At 54.3% G+C, this 17,494-nt stretch overlaps 1 protein-coding gene across 1 annotated transcript in view; it reads right to left on the bottom strand.

The window, feature by feature from the left end:
* The window catches only part of SRL (sarcalumenin), a 32,373-nt gene extending 17,272 nt beyond the window's left edge, over positions 1-15,101 (bottom strand). Inside the window, exon 1 of the mRNA XM_007181538.2 lies at positions 14,849-15,101. Coding sequence (XP_007181600.2) covers positions 14,849-14,909 — 61 coding nt within the window. The 5' untranslated portion in view covers positions 14,910-15,101. The remainder of the gene's footprint in view (positions 1-14,848) is intronic.
* Positions 15,102-17,494: the final 2,393 nt, after the last annotated feature.

Below are 17,494 nucleotides of genomic sequence, written 5' to 3'. Positions count from 1 at the left end.
CATCCAGGGCTGGGCTAGCACTCAGGCCAAGAAACAAAGCTGAGCTCTCTGGACCACAACAAGTGGCATCCGAGCCCTGCAGGGCTTTCCTGGCACAGATGCCCCATCTCTAGGGTTGGGTCAGTGTGAATCTGGGTGTTTCACAAGGTGACTCTAATGAACACCAAAGTTTGAGAATCCCTGCTCTGGGTCACCTTCAGTACCAAGTGTCAGGGAGTCTGTCTCGAGTTTGGAACTGGACCTTGGGAGAAGAGAGGTCAACACCCAAGATCTTTTGTTTGGTTGACCTGCTTTGGCCGACCTCTTCATGGACCAGAATGTAGACTCAGTTCCAACCTTCCAAGTCTCCTTAGCGCATGTTTCCAAGCATCTGTTGACGTGACTTCTCATCCGTTTGAACTGAAACCATTGAGTCCAAAGTCACACACAGGTAGAATACACCGTTACTCATACATGATAATGCAGATGCGTCATCAGTTAAAAAAAAAAAAGTCCTCGTGGTACAATCACTTTCCACTTCTACCTCTGGACACACCTGTCCCCGGGAGTCAGGAATAGTGGTCTGGTCGTCCAGGTAGTCCCCCGTCTTTCACCAGGCTGTCCTCTGCCCAGACACTTGGACGTCTCATCTGCGGTGACTGAGGTGCAGTGGAGGGCACTTCAGAATCAAAGTTCACGAGGCCAGAGCGGCAGCCCAACCCCTCCGTGTTCTAGATCCTGTCCCTGAGCGCTCCTGGACTGAACCAATGGCAGCGACCCCCCTGGCATCACATTTTTTCTTGGCCTTATTTATAGAGTAAATGTTCACTGCTCAGGGCCCCTTGTTTCTTCACCTCTTGGATGAGTCTTCAGATGGCTTTACAGACGCTGATGCTGAAAAGGAACTTAGGAGGGAAGTGCCTACCTCCTCCTGGGACCCTGAGACCCTCTCCCTCACCGTTCTGTGGGCCCCTCTCTCCTCCCCCCAGACAAGGAGACCAGGCAGCCATTCTCGGAAGGTTCTTTGGCTTCCTGACCAAGCTCCTAAAGTCAAGGCTAATCCCACCAGGACAGCTTTTCCCGGGCTGGACTCTAGCCCCAAAATAATTCACCCAGGGGATAGGACACAACGATGTGGCAGCAGTCAGTGGGAACCATGGGATGGGGGTCAAAAGGGACCTCCTCACAGACGAACTGGTTTAATTTCACTGATCAGGATCCTAAAACTCTGATAAGTGATTATCCCAAGACCACAGGGCTAGTTAGGCTAGTTAGCAGTGGGCTGGTTCTGGAACCCAGCTCTCCACCAATTCTGAGTCTCTTGAGCTGTCCCAGCATCTGGCCCCTCCCTTGCCCACCCCGAAATGAGAGGGGGTGAGTCAGCCTCAGACGGACAGCGACTTCTCTGCCTACCCTCTTCTTCCTCCCTTTGAAAAGGATGTTCAAGACTTCAAGACAATTGTTTTTAACCCATAAAGTCCAGAGATTGACAGAATAACTCCATCCCCCTTCCCCACCCCTAATTCCTGGGAATTCTTGGTTTGGGAGGTACACAGAGAAATCGCCCGGGATCCCACAGCCATGGTGTACACACGTGCTCAGTACTGACGCCCGGAGGATTCATGAATATGGGTGAGCACTCACTTTCAAAAGGCAAGTACCTTTGGAAGAATCAAAACATTAAGCCCTAAGCCCTGGGTGTGACTCGATCATTAAAGGGATGCTCACCTTTCCCTGCCTGAAGTGAGCACAGATTCTTGCAGGAGTCGTTGGCAATACTTCCTCCATTCAGAGGGGCCGAGGTGGGTGGGAGGGAAAAGGAAGGAGGGAGGGATGCAAGTTGGATTCTGAGACAGGCTGAGGCAGGCGGGTGGTTTCCCCCACCTCCACCTCCTCACCCGAAGAAACAACTTCCCTGGGAGCTCGAGGACCACCTCTGGGAGGGCTGATGGTCTAACTTTGGGGTACCAGGCAGGGAGCAACCCACTGGGGGCTAAAGGAGTGTGGCTCCCCAAGGTCACGGTCAGATAAACGCCTTGGGTTCAGGTCAGAGCTGTCATGGGCTTGGCAGGGGTGGGGGAGCAATGACACAGACCCACCACCTCCCCGAGCCAGGGAAGTGGGAGGAAGCTGGTTTGGTTCTCGAGCTCAGGAACCAGATCTGACACCTTCCTGGGCCAGGCCCACATCTCAGGGCTTTCCTTTGCCGCGAGACCCAGAGCCAGACTGGTCTCTCTGTACACCGTTAGAAGCCAGGAGAGCTGGGCTCTGCTCCTTGGAGCCTTCCTCACCGCCATGCAGGTTAGTTTATGGGCTGCCCCTCACTCCCCACACCCAGCTCCATTCACCCATAAAACGCAGAAAATGATACCTGCTTTGCCAACCCCTTCAGAGTATTTTAAACATCAGACGATGTTTAAAAACATTCTACAGGGAATTTCCCAGTGGTCCAGTGGTTAGGACTCGGCGCTTTCAATGCCGGGACCCAGGTTCAATCCCTGGTCGGGGAACTAAGATTCTGCAAGTCGCATGGCCAAAAAAAAAGCATTCTACGAATGTCAGGTATGATAATAATAATTTCCTAGAAGAGCAAAGATGCCAGGCCAAAAACAGAACGAGCTTTGGACAGGAACCAAGCTGGCTCACCTGCACCCTACTCCCCTCAACCCCCTGTTTCTGGGGGTCAGTCAGTGGGCCAGGCGAGGTCTTTCTGCCCGGGGTCCTTCTCCCCTTCTTCCAGCTGGAAGCAGCTCAGACAAGGAGCTGTGGGCGCCTGGGGGTGGCCCAGCTCTCCGTGGTTCCCGCTGGCCTGGGTCAGGAACAGACCTGAGCTACCAACACTCCCGGGCCCAGACCTCGGCCTCCTCAGCCCCAGGCTAACTCCTGCGGCCACTGACTCCCACTTCCAGGCAGTCCTGACTCACCCAGAAACTTCCGCGGCCACACTCGCCTCCCTCTCTGTCTTCTGCCTCCCGGGCCCCTCCCATCCAGCTGTTGAAGTGAGGTGACCCTGCACTTCACCCCAGTGCAAAGGCATATCAGGGGCCACATCTGTGTGAGAACGGGTGAGGGCCCTTCCCCGCTCTGGGAACCGGCAGCACGATGGGAGATAGGCCACTCGAGTTGCCCACGTGGCCTCACCGCCGTCCTTAAGACCAGTGAACACAAGGAGCAAAACAGTGAGCCCTTCAGGAACGACTCAGGCCTCGGGGACACTGCTTTGGCTGTCCCAGAGACAAGGAAGAGCAGCTCCAGCTCCCCCTCAGCGGCACTTTGCTTGTCCAGCAATCAGAGCTGATGTTTCCATGGCTCGGAAGGGCCTCGCACACCGGCCTGCATGCCCCGACCACCGCAGCCCCTTCACCTTGGCACCGCCAGCAGCTCTGCCCAGCTCCACAGCTCTCCCCCCACCATGCCAGCTCAGGGGTGAGGCGTCATCCTTAGCAGATCTCACCCCCAGGAGCCCCTGCCACTAGGTCTGCTCAGAGGAGTTTAGGGAGGAAGGTCAAGCGAAGCGGGGAGGGTATACATTGCATGATTCCATTTACATGAAATGTCCAGAACAGGGAAACCCACAGAGGCAGAAAGCAGATTAGTGGCAGCCAGGGGATGGGAGGCTGGGCAGGGGTGGAACAGGGTAGGGGGTGCGGTGACTGCTGACGGACACAGGGGTTTCTCTTTGAGGTGAAGAAAAATATTCTAAAATTGACTGTGCTGATAGTTACACATTTCTGTGAATATACTAAAAACTATTGAATTGTACACTTTAAATGGGCAAATTGTAGAGTATATTAATTATATCTCAATAAAGCTGTTCCAAAAATGGGGCTTCCCTGGTGGCACAGTGGTTAAGAATCCGCCTGCCAATGCAGGGGACACGGGTTCGAGCCCTGGTCCAGGAAGATCCCACATGCCGTGGAGCAACTAAACCTCTGCGCCACAACTACTGTGCCTGCGCTCTAAAGCCCGCGAGCCACAACTACTGAGCCCATGTGCTGCATCTACTGAAGCCCTCACTGTCTAGAGCCCGTGCTCCACAACGAGAGAGGCCACCGCAATGAGAAGCCCGTGCACCGCAACGAAGAGTAGCCCCCGCTCACTGAGAAAGCCCGCACGCAGCAACGAAGACCCAACACAGCCAAAAATAATAAATAAATATAAATCAATTAATTAATTAATTAATTAAAATTTAAAAAGATAAAGCATTAGGACATCCCTGGAGGTCCAGTGGTTAAGATGTGGCACTTTCACTGCGGGAAACTAAGATCCCAGGGCTCAGCCAAAAAAAAAAAACACACAAAGCATCTACAATTCTTTTCTTTCTCCAAAACCTTAGTTGAACCTGTTGTCTACCTTCAAAAATCTATCCTCAATTTAACTGTTTCTCCCCCACCTCACCCCCCGCCCCCACCAGCCCTGGCCCCAGGTGCTGTTGTCTCTCACCTGGGCTGTGGAACAGCCCCTTCCTGAGCCCCTTGCCCCCCTCTGCACACACCCTCCAACACTGCCCACCCCCACCCGTCTCTGTCTCTTTGCTTCACTCTTCCCGGGAGCGTCAGGCCCCCCTTCCTCCCTGTGCTGTGCTTTCTGCTGGGAATGCTCCCCACATAACTGCCTAGCTCTCTCCCCTCCTTCCCTGAGTCTTGGCTTCTGGTCACCTTCTCTGCCAGGCCTCCTGGCCACCCTGGTGAGGCTACCTCCCAACCCACCTTCCCCTCTTTCCATCCTAGTCTCTTTCTCAGCTGCACCTATAAATGTCTAATGAACTAGATAACTTATCTGGTTTCCTGTCTATCAGAGATTTTTGTATCCCAGCACCTGAACAGCCAGTGGATGGATGGATGGATGGTGGCAAAACATGAGGCCTTCCCTTAACTCAGGAAGTTCAAAGTTCCAGAAGACAGGAGATTCAGGACCAGGATTCAGAACCAGAGAAGTACCCATGGGCGGGGTCACTTTACCTGCCCAGTCCTATTATTTTGTGATCAAAGGGTCCTAGGAGTATCTGCCTTACCAGCTCAGGAGGTTGCTGTGATAACCACGATCTGGATTCCTAAATATAAAGATCCTCCCCTTAAAGAAATAGCAGCTAATTGGAGGGGCGGCGGGCAGGCAGGAAGAGAGAACTCGCTTCCTGGCGGCAGAGTTTCAGTGCCAGGCAGGGATGTGGACCCCGGGGGCTCATCGTAGGAGCTCCTGGGGTAGGGGGGGTAAGGCATTTTGGATGCAAACTGGATTCACTGGTGAGCATTTCTGGAAAGGCGAGGGGCCCCTGGAGACCTGCCCCCACCCCTGCGCTCCTCCAGAGCCAGGACAAGCCACAGAGAGCGCCACAGAGACAGTCACCAGCTCCCAGAGCTGGCCGACACCCCAGTCTCTGGGTTGGGGACCCGTAACTCCGCTGTGAGGAGACCCAGACACCTTCCAGCTAGGGGCTTCTGCCGGCAAGGAGAGCGTAGGAAGGCAGAGGCCGAGAGGTGGACCCCTCGTGGATGGTGTCAGAGGGTCACCGGGAAGTTCCTTCTCCAAGTGGCGTCTGCAGAGTAGTAGGAGGGGCCTGCACCCTGCTCCTCCCCTGCCGAGCATGTAGGAGACAGTGCGGGGCTGGGTGCTGGCGCTCACTCCCCAGGAGAGTTTCTGGGTTCTCAGCTCACCGCTCTCCCCATCACACGACCAGCCAGAAACCAGACCCCCTGCCCTCAGCACATGCCTATTCCTGGAAAATTCTCCCCACTGTCCTCCCCAGCACCACCGCTAGGCTAGGTGCTGCTCCTGGAATCCCCTGCCTCTGGCCAGCTGTCCATCCATTCATTCAACACACTTGTCCAGGGAGTGTCAGCAGAGCTCCAGATTAGCCGCTGGTGCAATCGCGTAGGCAGTGGGGCCCGAGAGAGGACCAAGGAAACAGGTGCGACCACCTGGGAGAGAGACGAGAACAATCTGTTCATAGCCAGTAACTGCTCAGCAGCCTGGGTCCAGGGCTAAGGAACCGTAGTGGTTGAAGAGCGTCCCATCTGGAACCTCAGGATGTGACATGATTTGGAAATAAGGTCTGTGTGGAGGTAAGTAGTCAAGATGAGGTCATATTGGATTACGGTGGGCCCTGAATCCAATGACTGGTGCTCTTATAAGAGGAGGAGAGGGCTTCCCTGGTGGCGCAGTGGTTAACAATCCGCCTGCCAATGCAGGGAACACGCGTTCGAGCCCTGGTCTGGGAAGATCCCACATGCTGCGGAGCAACTGAGCCCATATGCCACAACTACTGAAGCCCGCGCTCCTAGAGCCCGTACTTTGCAACAAGAGAAGTCACCGCAATGAGAAGCCCGCGCACCTCAACGAAGATTAGCCCCCGCTCACTGCAACTAGAGAAAGCCAGTGTGCAGCAACGAAGACCCAATGCAGCCAAAAATTAATTAATTAATTAAATTAATTTTAAAAATATATATATTAAAAAAAAAAAAAAAGAGGAGGAGACACACAGAGAAGAGGCCATGTGAGGGCAGAGGCACAGATTGGAGAGATGCACCAACCAGCCAAGGAAGGCCTAGGCCTGCGGACCCACCAGAAGCTGGCAGGAAGGATCCTCCCCAGGAGCCTCCAGAGGGACCGCAGCCCTGCCCACACCTTGATTTCAGACTTCTGGCCTCCAGACTGGGAGAGAATACATTTCTGTTGTTTGAAGCCACCCAGTTTGGAGTCATTTGTTATGGCAGCCCCAGGAAAATAATATAGGAACCAACACCTAACTCAGCCCCACAAAAGCTTCCCGGCCCCTCTCTTGCTAACTTGGTCATGCTCACCAGCCCCAGGGCCCCATCCCCGTCCCCTGCTCCCCCTCTCCCGGCAAGCTCTGACTACTTATTTTTGGCCCCTGATTACATCTGCCTTATATGGTTCCCTACTCCTACCGTGAGCGGGGACAGCCTCCCCTCCTAGTTTGTAAGCTTTTTGAGGACAGAGAATCCCGAGGATATTAACAGTGCTGAGAAGGGGCAGATGTGTTGGTGGATTCCCCGAGGTGTCCAAGTTTCATGATATTTGAGGAAACCAGAGGCAGATGTCAAGCTACAGGAATACTGTCCGCAGCGAGACCCTGTACTCATTGCCACAGTCCTTCTAACCTTAAAAAGTGTCTGAGATCGAAAAACATCCTAAGCATCCAATAACCATTTTCTTATTTTAGTCATATAACAACCCCATGCTGTAAATAGGGCAAGTATTATTATCCTGTTTTACGGGCAAGCAAACAGGTGCAGAGATGGTAAGGGGCTTGGTGGCGAATTGTGACAATGCCAGGGCTTGCTCTGTCCTCAAGTCCCAGAGTGCATGCCACCCCCCACCCCAGGCACACGTGTGGGCAGCCTCGGGGAAGGGGGGTCTGGGTGGAGAGGCCACTGGCCAAAGCTATCCACTCAAAAACAAAACTGAGGCAGGAAAAGACAGGAGAAGGAGGTGGATTTGCCACAGGACTTCTGTTCCTGTCACAGCTGGGACCCAGGCTCCTTCTGTCGGGAGCCTGAGGCCAGGATGGGCTCCCCCAGGCCACGGCGAGGGCTGTGACCCCCTCCTCAGTTTGTCCAGACCCCTTCCCAGGTCCCAGGGAGCATTCCTGGTGTCTTCACCTCCTGGGATAAGCTAGAGAAATAAGCGATCTTCTATTACCTGATCCTTGGAACAAAGGGCAGAAGGAAATTCAGGAAAAACCAAGTAACCAGCAGTGGCTGGAAGCCTCTCTGGTGAGTGCAGGTGTACAGGGCAGGCAGCTATGGAATCAGATGTACTTCAAAGACCTAGTGATCAAGGCAATGGCTTTGTCCTCACCTATTGCCATCTAGGGAAAATTCTATGGGAGGCGGATGAATGGCCACTTGGAGGAGAACCAGGAGCCGCAGTTTTGGCAGCGACCCGGTGGGGGAGGGTGGGTTTGCTCCCAAACCCCAGGGCTCTCCCCTGGCCTGGTTGTGGGCTGATCTCCCAGTGCAACCCACTTCCTGCGGGCCCAGAACTCCAGACCAGACTTTGCCTGCACCTGTTTGAGCTCAAAATGCAGTCCCCACTCTAGAAGGATCCAAAAATATCTGAGAGGGAGGAGAAGGGGAGGGGCTCACTGGAAGGGGAGCAGGCTAGAGTATGCTGAGGGCTAAGGAGAGAGCCACTTGGCTTGGCATTCAAGGCCCTTTCCAATGGGCTCCAACCCATCAGGGTGGTCTGATCTCCCCAAACAGGAGCCCCACAATCTAGCCAGAGCCGGTGTCAGCCCGTCCCTGCCAGCGCAATGCTCCGAGCTCCCCCACTCCTGGCTTTGATCACCATCTTCAGATACTCCCCTGTCTCTGCCTCCTCATTCATCAGACATTGTCAAGTGCCTCCAGTGAGCCCAGTGCTGTGCTAAGTGTTGGTAATGGAGTGATGAGCAAATTAAACAAATGCACAGCCCTGTCCTCTTGCAGCTGACAGTCCAGCGATGGTTCCCTTCCTCCCAGTGTAGCTGAAACCCTGCCCCTCCATGAGGCCAACCTTCCAGCCCTCCTCTGAAGTCCAACCAGAGCTGCCAGGGGTGTTAGTTACATTTTTTTTCAGTGCGTGTCATCTCCCTAAATAGAATGTGGCTCCTGGGGGCAGGGCCATAGCCCATTCCTGCCTGCACAGCGTGGCCAGCTGGGACCTCACTATGGGCACAGCCTGGCCTTGGGGCTGGAGAGCTGGGCCTTTCAGAGAAGGGCCCCCATCTGCCTCATCTTTCCGGCCTCTCCCGTCAAGTGTCCACCTTGTGTGATTAACCAGCCCCACCCTTCCTCCCCACTGTTCCTGCTGTGTCCAAATCCACATTGCACCCTCATGCCTCTTGCTGATCATGTACTGCCTGTCACCCCAAATCACAAGTCCATCCTGGTTCCCGATCCAGGGTGGGCTCCCCAGGGATGGCCACATCGCCCATTTCTTCAGGACCCTCTGCTTCTGAGGAGCCCTCCTCTCCCCAGGACTGGCCACACAGCCTGTGCTCGTTCTGTGCCCTTGAGCACTCTCTCTGAGTTGACAGAGGGCTAGAGGTCAAGTGCTCTCCAGGTTGCGAAAGACAAGGACCCCTGGGGGAGGGCCCACGAGGGCCCACCCAAGGGCCAGAGGAGAAAAGCCTCTTCTGATCACTTAACAGCCTTGCAATGAACTTGGGGAGCCTACCCCAGCTGGGCCAACCTCCCACCCGAAATCCTTCTGGGTCCCGGACTGAGAGCTGGACAGAGCAACGGCGACTGTGCCTTCCTGTGGTCCCGATGACACGATTCCAGGAAAGACGGGCTCCTGGGATGGGGCCAGGCAGCGGCTGCCAGCCAGCCCCATGGTCTCCTGGTCTTCAGAAGCAGGCCTCTGGGCACACCCACAACTAGGCTCCCCTCCACACCAGCCCAGCCGGGGAAGAGCTGGAGGGTAGAGAGGTAGCTACTGTAGGCCCTGCCTGGGGCTGTGAACAGCTGACCTAACAGCTCAGGCATTTTAAAAGCAGACTCCGCCGCCCAAGCCCCTCACGCTGAGGATGGGCAGCTCAGGACAGGCTGATCTGGAACTCTCTGAGAGGGAGGACAAGGAAGCGAAAAGCGCAGGCTTGTCCCCGGGGCAGAGGGGTACCTGGGACCTTGACTCTGAACAAATCCTCCTTTGGGGCTGGAGAGGGATGAGGCTGAAACCAAATGGAACAGGATGTCCCTGAACCCAGAGAAAGACACAGCACAGGTGACACAGACCAGGAAATGGATGTCTCCAGAAACTCCACTAAAACTGACCCATCCCATTTGCCGAATTATGCTACCCGCTTCGCCTCCAGCTGAGGTCACAAAGGCTGGGGGTGAGCAGAGAGGATGGGGCCTCCTGAGGACTGAGCAAGTTCTGCAGCTGTGGCCACCGTGGCTCCCTCCCTCCCTCCCTCCTTCAGGGTCCAGTAGAGAAAGCCCCGCTCTACAGCTTACCCCTCGGCACTCAGAATCGATGGACTATCTATTGCCTCAATGCCGTGATTAGGGACTTTGGGTAAGACCTTGCCCACCAGAGCAATAAGAAATTCCATGTTAGAGATGCATTCCTTAAGGTAAAATCTTCTGACTCTTTTGAAACAAGTGGTTTGGGAAAGTGACAGTCTAAGTGTTGAGCCATTGGCCCTTGTTGGAACAAGTTTCAGGGCATGTCTTATGGGGGGACAGAGCAGGGCCAGTGTTGGGGGAGAGAAGGGAACCACCAAGACGGAGAAAAGGAGCCCAACAGGGCAGAGGTAGGCGTCTGAAGCCAGACTTCTAGCTCCCGAGTCCAGATGGCCCCTGAGAAGGCAGGTGAGGCGGGTGAGCGGTCTTAGAGGGGCCTGGCCTCCCAGAGCAGATCGTGGGTCCCCTCAGCCCAAAATGAGTCCCGCCAATGGGCCAGAGAGCCACAGAGGGAGGCCTTGCAGCCACCGGGAAAACACCCCGGAGGAAACCTGAGCCCAGCTGCCTCTGGGCCGCGTGCCCCACAGCGGCTTCCACTGAGGTAATCTAACCGGAGTCTGAACACAGCGCTTTCGGGTGCAGGCCCAGTGCACATCTGCGGAATTAACACCTCGGGTGCGGAGCCTGGGGTTGAATTTTGGGGCTGGTAAACCAACAGCAAGAGACCAACATCCACTGTGACTAAAATGCTGATTCACTGGCCGTCTCCTGGCCTCATCTCAGACGGGACTGGAGACCAGGCTCTGGTCTGGGCCCTGCTGTGCGAGTCCACACATCTTGGGACAACCAGCCTCCCTTTCCACCCCACAGGGTTCTTGGGCAGATCAGCTGGTTCCTTCCCCTCCATGGCCCTCCCCACTCCATAGCAATCCCCAGTATAGACCAGGATCCCCACTTCCTAGTTCAGCTCCCTGACGGGTACTAGGGCTGCTGAGTGGACCTCGAGTGTATGGTGTCCCTCTGAGGTCTCCACGACATGTCCCCTCAGACCCACCTAGGACCTGTGCATCCCACTCAAGCTCTGACGTCCAGGCCACTCCATCCACTGTGTTCATCAGCCTTTCCTGCTCCCCCGCACCCTCCCACCAGCCCATAAACACACAGCCTCCTCTGGCAAACACACCCACCGCCACCTCCTCTTAAGGTCATTTATCCTTCACAGACTTAATGTTAAAAGTCTCACTGGGTGAATGTGTCGCCTCCCTGTCCTCACTGAATAACATGAGCCGTTCGTTGACAGTTCTCGGCTTCCTGGTGTCCAAGCTAACGCCTCACCTTCCACGGCTTCTCCGTGAGATTCACTGCCTCTCCAGGAAGCATCCTTCCGCTCCGCTGCCAGGTCACACCTCTGCCTGGGTCTCATCCCGTCTTCCTGAAATCCATTTATCTTCTTCCTCTTCCCACTCCCCAGGGACCGGTCCTTGAATCTCTTTCTCTACAAGAGCTTCCTTGGCAATCTCACAGCCTCGCCCTCATCTTTACTCAAACAAATCTCATCTCTGGATCCCCAGACCTGACTTTCCTCCTAAGCTAACTATCTCCATCCAGATGTCCCCCAGAACCCAAAATTCATAAGGACCCCAGTTGAACTTTTAAAATTGGTTCTTTTATGATCCTGGTCTTCTTTTTTTTCTGGCAAGGTCATGCCAGCCGTGACCTACACTATCCTCGAGCAATATTTAAATGTAAGAGGTTGTGAGTCCAGCTTTAGGTTGGATTTGGAGTAGGGGAGGGGCATCCAACAGCGGCAGACCCCACCCGTTCCCCCTCCCCCAGCCGCCACCCTTGTTCCAGGCCAGAAGGCATCATATCTATGCCTTGTACTGGCCCCTCAGACCAGGTCGAAGGAGGACCAGCCATCTTTCTCCTGTGTCTATAGGGATTAGGCTCCTTCCCAGTCCACCACACCTAAGCGAGCACCAAAGGGCCAGGTAGATGCAACCGGCCTCGTCAGGACCTCCTTCTGGTCCAGAATTCCAGCTCTGGCCCTTGAACTAGCTGTTTGAGCTTCACTGTCACACCCAGATGGGAGGCAAAGCCAGCATTTCCCAAACTGTGGTTCCACAGGCCACCAGGCAAGGTGCCCACATCTGAGGGCTGCATCCATTGAGCAAATCAAGACTAGTGCCTCACACAGTGGACCACGTGCTCCCTATGGCTCGTCCAGCTGCACTGAGCCAGGAGTCGGGGACCTTGCTGGGGACACAACTTGCAGGAGGGCTGGAGAGGCTTCTGGGGTCTGCTATCTCCCCGGGACCCCTGAGCGCATGACCTTCTCTCAGAGCCCTCCCCACGGTGGATCATGGTATCTGGGCTGCCGTGCTGAGGGTATATGAAAACCGCCTCTTTCCAGGTGAGTGAGGAAGGGTCACGAAGGAGTTCCTGAGAGACCCCCATCGCTCATGGAAGGCCCGGGGAGCCCCAGTGTGAACCAACCTCTCGCCATTGGATGTCAGGGTGGGGCCAGAGCAGGTGGGCAAGTCTACAAACCAGGGCTGGGCTGGAGGAAACAGATGAGTAGACTCAGAACACCTGCCATCCCCCCATCTCTGCCTCAAGCAGGTAACAGGAAGCAAGGATGTCCCAAATTCGGCCTAACAAACGCCAGCAGCTTAAGCCCAAAGCAATGTTTTCTCAGCCCCTCCCCCATCCCACCCCACATGCTCTCTGAGGAGTCTTGCCCTGTATCCCGAGAGAAGCTAGCCTCCTGTGGCCTCACGCCCACAGGCAGAGGGACTGGGGCGTCCAAGGAGGCCTGTCAGAGAGAGAGCAGCTGAGGAAGGACAGAAACTCCCAGGTGGGCTAAGACTAGCCCTGGCTGGATGTGCCTGCCACTGAATTGCTGCCTGACCTTGAACATGGCTCTCTTTCCTCTGGCTTTCGCTCCCTTACCTGGACAATGCAGACTGAGTAAACCCTCTCGGGGCTGTTCTCCTCTGTCCTTGAGCAGGCTTGTCCCCAGGCCAGGCCCCCGAGACAAAGGACTGGGCTGGATCAGGGTTCGGGGGGGAGGATGTGGAGCCCATCACCCCAGATCAGAGGGCCACGGGAGCAACATGGGCACAAAAGAAGGAAGGGCAGCTCTGTACAGTCCCCCCAGGAAGCAGGAAGGGGAGTTAGAGAGAAGTCTGCCTGCCACCAGCGAGAGGCGAGTGACACAGGAATGGAAATGAGGATTCAGCAGTGGGGTGGGAAGTTCAGGACCAAAGCCGCTGCCTGTGGGCATGGTGGCATTTACCGGGTGGCATATTTTAGGGGAAAGTCAACCAGTAGGAAGGACTTTCATTATGGGGGTCAGAGGAAGCCACTCTTATGGCTGAAATCTCCCCCAGGTATCGCAGGAGGAAGCAGTCTTTGGGGTGTGCAATATGCAACTGGAGTGGTGAGAAAGCCCACCGCCGGGAAGAATGCACAGCCCAAGTCCTGAGCAGGGGTGAGGAGGGCGGGAAGCTCGTACACTGGTGGACAACCCTTTCCCGGAAGCCACGTCAGGGTCACACCGCAAGTTTGGGAAGGAAAGGGCCTGCAAAGAGAGGATTTTTGCACAAAGCACCCACCTGCCTCCTTTCCCAACAGAAAGATCCCCCAATGAGGCCTGTGGAACATTCCAGATGTCCAGTTCCCTTCGTGGAAGGAAAGATAAAGGATGTCCCTAAAAGGCTAAAAGTTCCTGGGGCAGCGGCATGGAAGCAGAGAGAGGTGGCAGCTGGGGCCGGGCGGAGCTGGGGAGAGGGTGGCAGTGGATCCCGGGCTCAGGATCAAATGACACGGCTGTTTCCATACTTAGCCGCCTGACAGCCGCTTGGAATCCTCGCCACCCCAGCCACTGCAGCCCCACAGAGCCCAAATTAACTCAAGGGCAGACAAGGGCAGGGCCCAGCGGCACATGCGAGGCCAGAGCCCCCCACCTTGGTCTCTAACCCCCCAGGGAATGGCTTCTTCTCCTGCCTGCCGCGGGCTCTCCTGCCTGGGTCTGGGACCTCAAGAAACAGAAGCTCCCAGACCCCACGATCCCCAGCGCAGATGAAACCAGCCGTCATGAAAAGGCAAAGCAGGAGGTCCGGGTTCCTGGGGTGTCCCCAGAGCACCCCTGGAGCACCCCTGAGAGGAACTCAGCCCCAGGAGTCTTGGGAACAGAGGTGACAAAATGCTCGGGTACCCCTTCCACGCCTATAAATAACCCCCATGCCGTAACCAGAGCCCCTGCCTCGGCCACACAAAGTGCTGAGATGTCAAAGGAAAACCACGGCACGCAGGCCCCATCCCCCTTCTGACAAAGCCCCCAGCCTAGCCCAGCTTCATTCGAGTGGGTCCCATTCCTCCTCTGAACTGTATCCAATTTGGTTTCCAGCCTGATCCCCAACTGGTTTCCAGTCCCGTCCCAAACTGACCCGCACTCTCTCCCATTGTTTCCAAGCCGTGCCCCCCCACCCCGCCCTCACTCATGCAAAGCCAGGCCTCTGTGATCTCCACCAGGTGGGAGGGTCAACTCAACGACCTCCAGGGGCCCCTCCACCTCCAAGATCAGGGTCTTTTGTCCATCTAGGAGGCTCTAGTCTTGACTTTTGGGGTTCTCTTCCACAACATCTACTGGCCAGCCCTTGTCTCTGGCCCTGGCCCCCTGCTCCAGGCCTTGCACCTGCCTGCACCTCTCGGGTCACGGCTTCCGCTCCCTCTGGCCTCCCCATAAGCCCCAGGTGCTCTCAGGTCTCCGCACCCAGTGCCTTCTCGGTCAGACCGGCTGGGAGCAAAGGTCTGCCATCAGCTCCAGGAATCACGGAGGCCTCATCCTCCATCTCCTGCCCGAGCCCCCCACCCCCCCACCCCATGGTAAACATAAAACCTCGGGGCTTCGTGCGGGTCGCAGACTGGCCTGGCCGACAGGGCAGGGGTCATACCTGCTTGTCCTGGGAGCAGAAGCGAGGCCACGAAGCAGCAGAGCAGGACCAGCGCCCTCATCGTGACTGCCAAGAGAGCCCAGCTGCTCCTCGCCTCTATTTATAGGGTGGGTGGCAGCGCGGGGCGGGGGAGAAGGGTCACACAGTCACTAGGGCAACTGGACGGACATGATAGGCAAGCAGCTCAGACCCCAGAGGCTGCAAGGAGGCTGCTCTGCCCCTGCTGCGCCAGCTCCCGACCCCGGAAGGCAGGGCCCCGTCTGGATTCTCTCCCCTAGCTGCCTGGGGTCACGTGACAGGGGTCACGGGGCGGGGTAGCAGAGAAAACGTGGGGCGTCCTTTGGGTCAGGTCTGGGACTCAGGAACCGAGTCTTCCCAGCATCTGCAGTAACTTGAGCTGAAGTCTGGGCAATCAGTGACCTTCACACGCTTCAGTTTTGTGAACTAAGGGCCTATTCGACAGCCACTGACACAGGTTTTAGCCCCTCCCCGAAGGTCAGGAGGGGAGAGCCTCGATGGTTAGTTAAGGAAACCCCGCGACCTGACCTTTGAGGTCGATGGCGAGGAGCTTCACCTTCCCAGGCCTCTGGAAGAGACAGAATGCTGGCGGGAGGGAAGAAAGGGGAGCGAGGAGGCGCGCTGGATGCTCTGAGTGTGGTGGGTCAGACAGTGGAGGGACGGATCCCTTTCCAGCGGTGCCTCTGCTATGTGCTACTTGATGCACTCTTCCTGAGGGCACGTGATGGCCCCTGAAAGCCAGTTCTAGGAGGGGTAGCACTGGCTGGTCCTGCTGGGAAGGGGGATCCCTGTGGGGGTGACAGCTGTCTGTGGAGGAAAGGACGAAAGTCAGTTTGGCATCTTTCATGTGCTTTTTAAAATGGCTTTACTGAGGTACAACGGCCACACAGCAAACAGCATATTTAAAGTGTAGAATTCGATACATTTTGACACACGTACATAACCACCATCAAAATTAACGAAGATTCCTCACTCCCGAATTTTCCTCATGTCCCTCCCTCCTACCCCTTCTCAGGCAACCATTGATCTGCTTCCTGTCACTACACGTTTGTTTGCATTTCCTAGATTTTGATATAAATGGAATCTCCCCATATGTGCTCTTTTTATCTGGCTTCTTTCACGTAGCATAATTACGCTGAGATTTCTTCACATTGCAGCGCGTATGGGTAGTTCACTCCTTTTGATCCTGATTCCATGGCCTGGATGGACTACAGTTTGTTATCCATCATCTATTGAGAGACTTCTGGGTGGTTTCCAAGTTTTGGCTATTACCAATAAAGCTGCTATGAACATTCGTGTACAATTCATTATGACATACGCTTTCATTTCTCTTGGGTAAATACCTAGGAGTGGAATGGCTGGTAGGTGTCTGTTTAAATTTTTTCTTTCTTTTATTAATTAATTTTTTAAAATTTTTATTGAAGTATAGTTGATTTACAATATTGTGTTAGTTTCAGGGGTACAGCAAAGTGATTCAGTTACATATATGTATATATTCTTTTTCATATTCTTTTCCATTCTAGGTTATTACAAGATATTTAGTTCCTTGTGCTATACAGCAGGTCCTTGTTGTTTATCTATTTTATATATAGTAATGTGTATATGTTGATCCCAAACTCCTAATTTATCCCTCGCCCCTTTAACTTTTTTTCTAAGATGACTGTACCGTTTTATGTTCCCACCACCACTTCCTCCACATCCTTGCCAGCACTTGGTCAGTCTTTCAAATTTTAGTCATCCTTACAGGTGTGTAGTGATATTGCATTGTAGGTTTAATTTGCATTTTCCTAACGACTAATGATATTAAGCACGTTCCCATGTGTATATCTGTCATCCACTTCTCTTTTGTTTTTGTTTTTTTTTGGCCGCACCATGCGGCTTGCGGGTTCCCCAACCAGGGATTGAACCTGGGCTCCCGGCAGTGGAAGCATGGAGTCCTAACCACTGGACCAGGAGGGAATTCCCTGTCATCCACATCTTCAGTGCATCTTCAATGAAGTGCCTGTTCAAGTCTTTTGCGCATTTTTTACCGGTTGTTTTCTTTTATTGAGTTTTAAGAGTTCTTTACATACGCTGGAGACAAGCTGTTTATCAGAAACATCATTCATAAATAGTTTCTCCAAGTCTGTGGCTTAACTTTTCATTCACATGTGTCTTTCAAATGGCAGAAGTTCTTAATTTTTATCAAGTACAAATGATCAATTTGTTATTTTATGAATTATGCCTTTGGTGTCATACTGAAGAACTCTTTGCCTAACCCAAGGTCACAAAGATTTTTTTCCTGTTTTCTTCTAGAAATGTAATAGTTTCAGGTTTTACATTTAGACCTATAATCCATTTTCTGCTATTTTTTTAATATGTTGCAAGATGTGGACCAAAATTTAGATTTTTTTTTTTTTTTTTTTTTTTTTTAAATTTTTATTCATTTATTTATTTTTGGCTGTGTTGGGTCTTCGTTTCTGTGCGAGGGCATTCTCTAGTTGTGGCAAGCGGGGGCCACTCTTCATCGCGGTGCGCGGGCCTCTCACTGTCGCGGCCTCTCTTGTTGCGGAGCACAGGCTCCAGACGCGCAGGCTCAGCAATTGTGGCTCACGGGCCCAGTTGCTCCGCGGCATGCGGGATCTTCCC

The sequence above is a fragment of the Balaenoptera acutorostrata genome, chromosome 15, assembly GCF_949987535.1.
Source record: "Balaenoptera acutorostrata chromosome 15, mBalAcu1.1, whole genome shotgun sequence".
In the NCBI taxonomy this organism is placed as follows: Eukaryota; Metazoa; Chordata; class Mammalia; order Artiodactyla; family Balaenopteridae; genus Balaenoptera; species Balaenoptera acutorostrata.
This window is presented reverse-complemented; position numbering and strand designations above follow the sequence as displayed.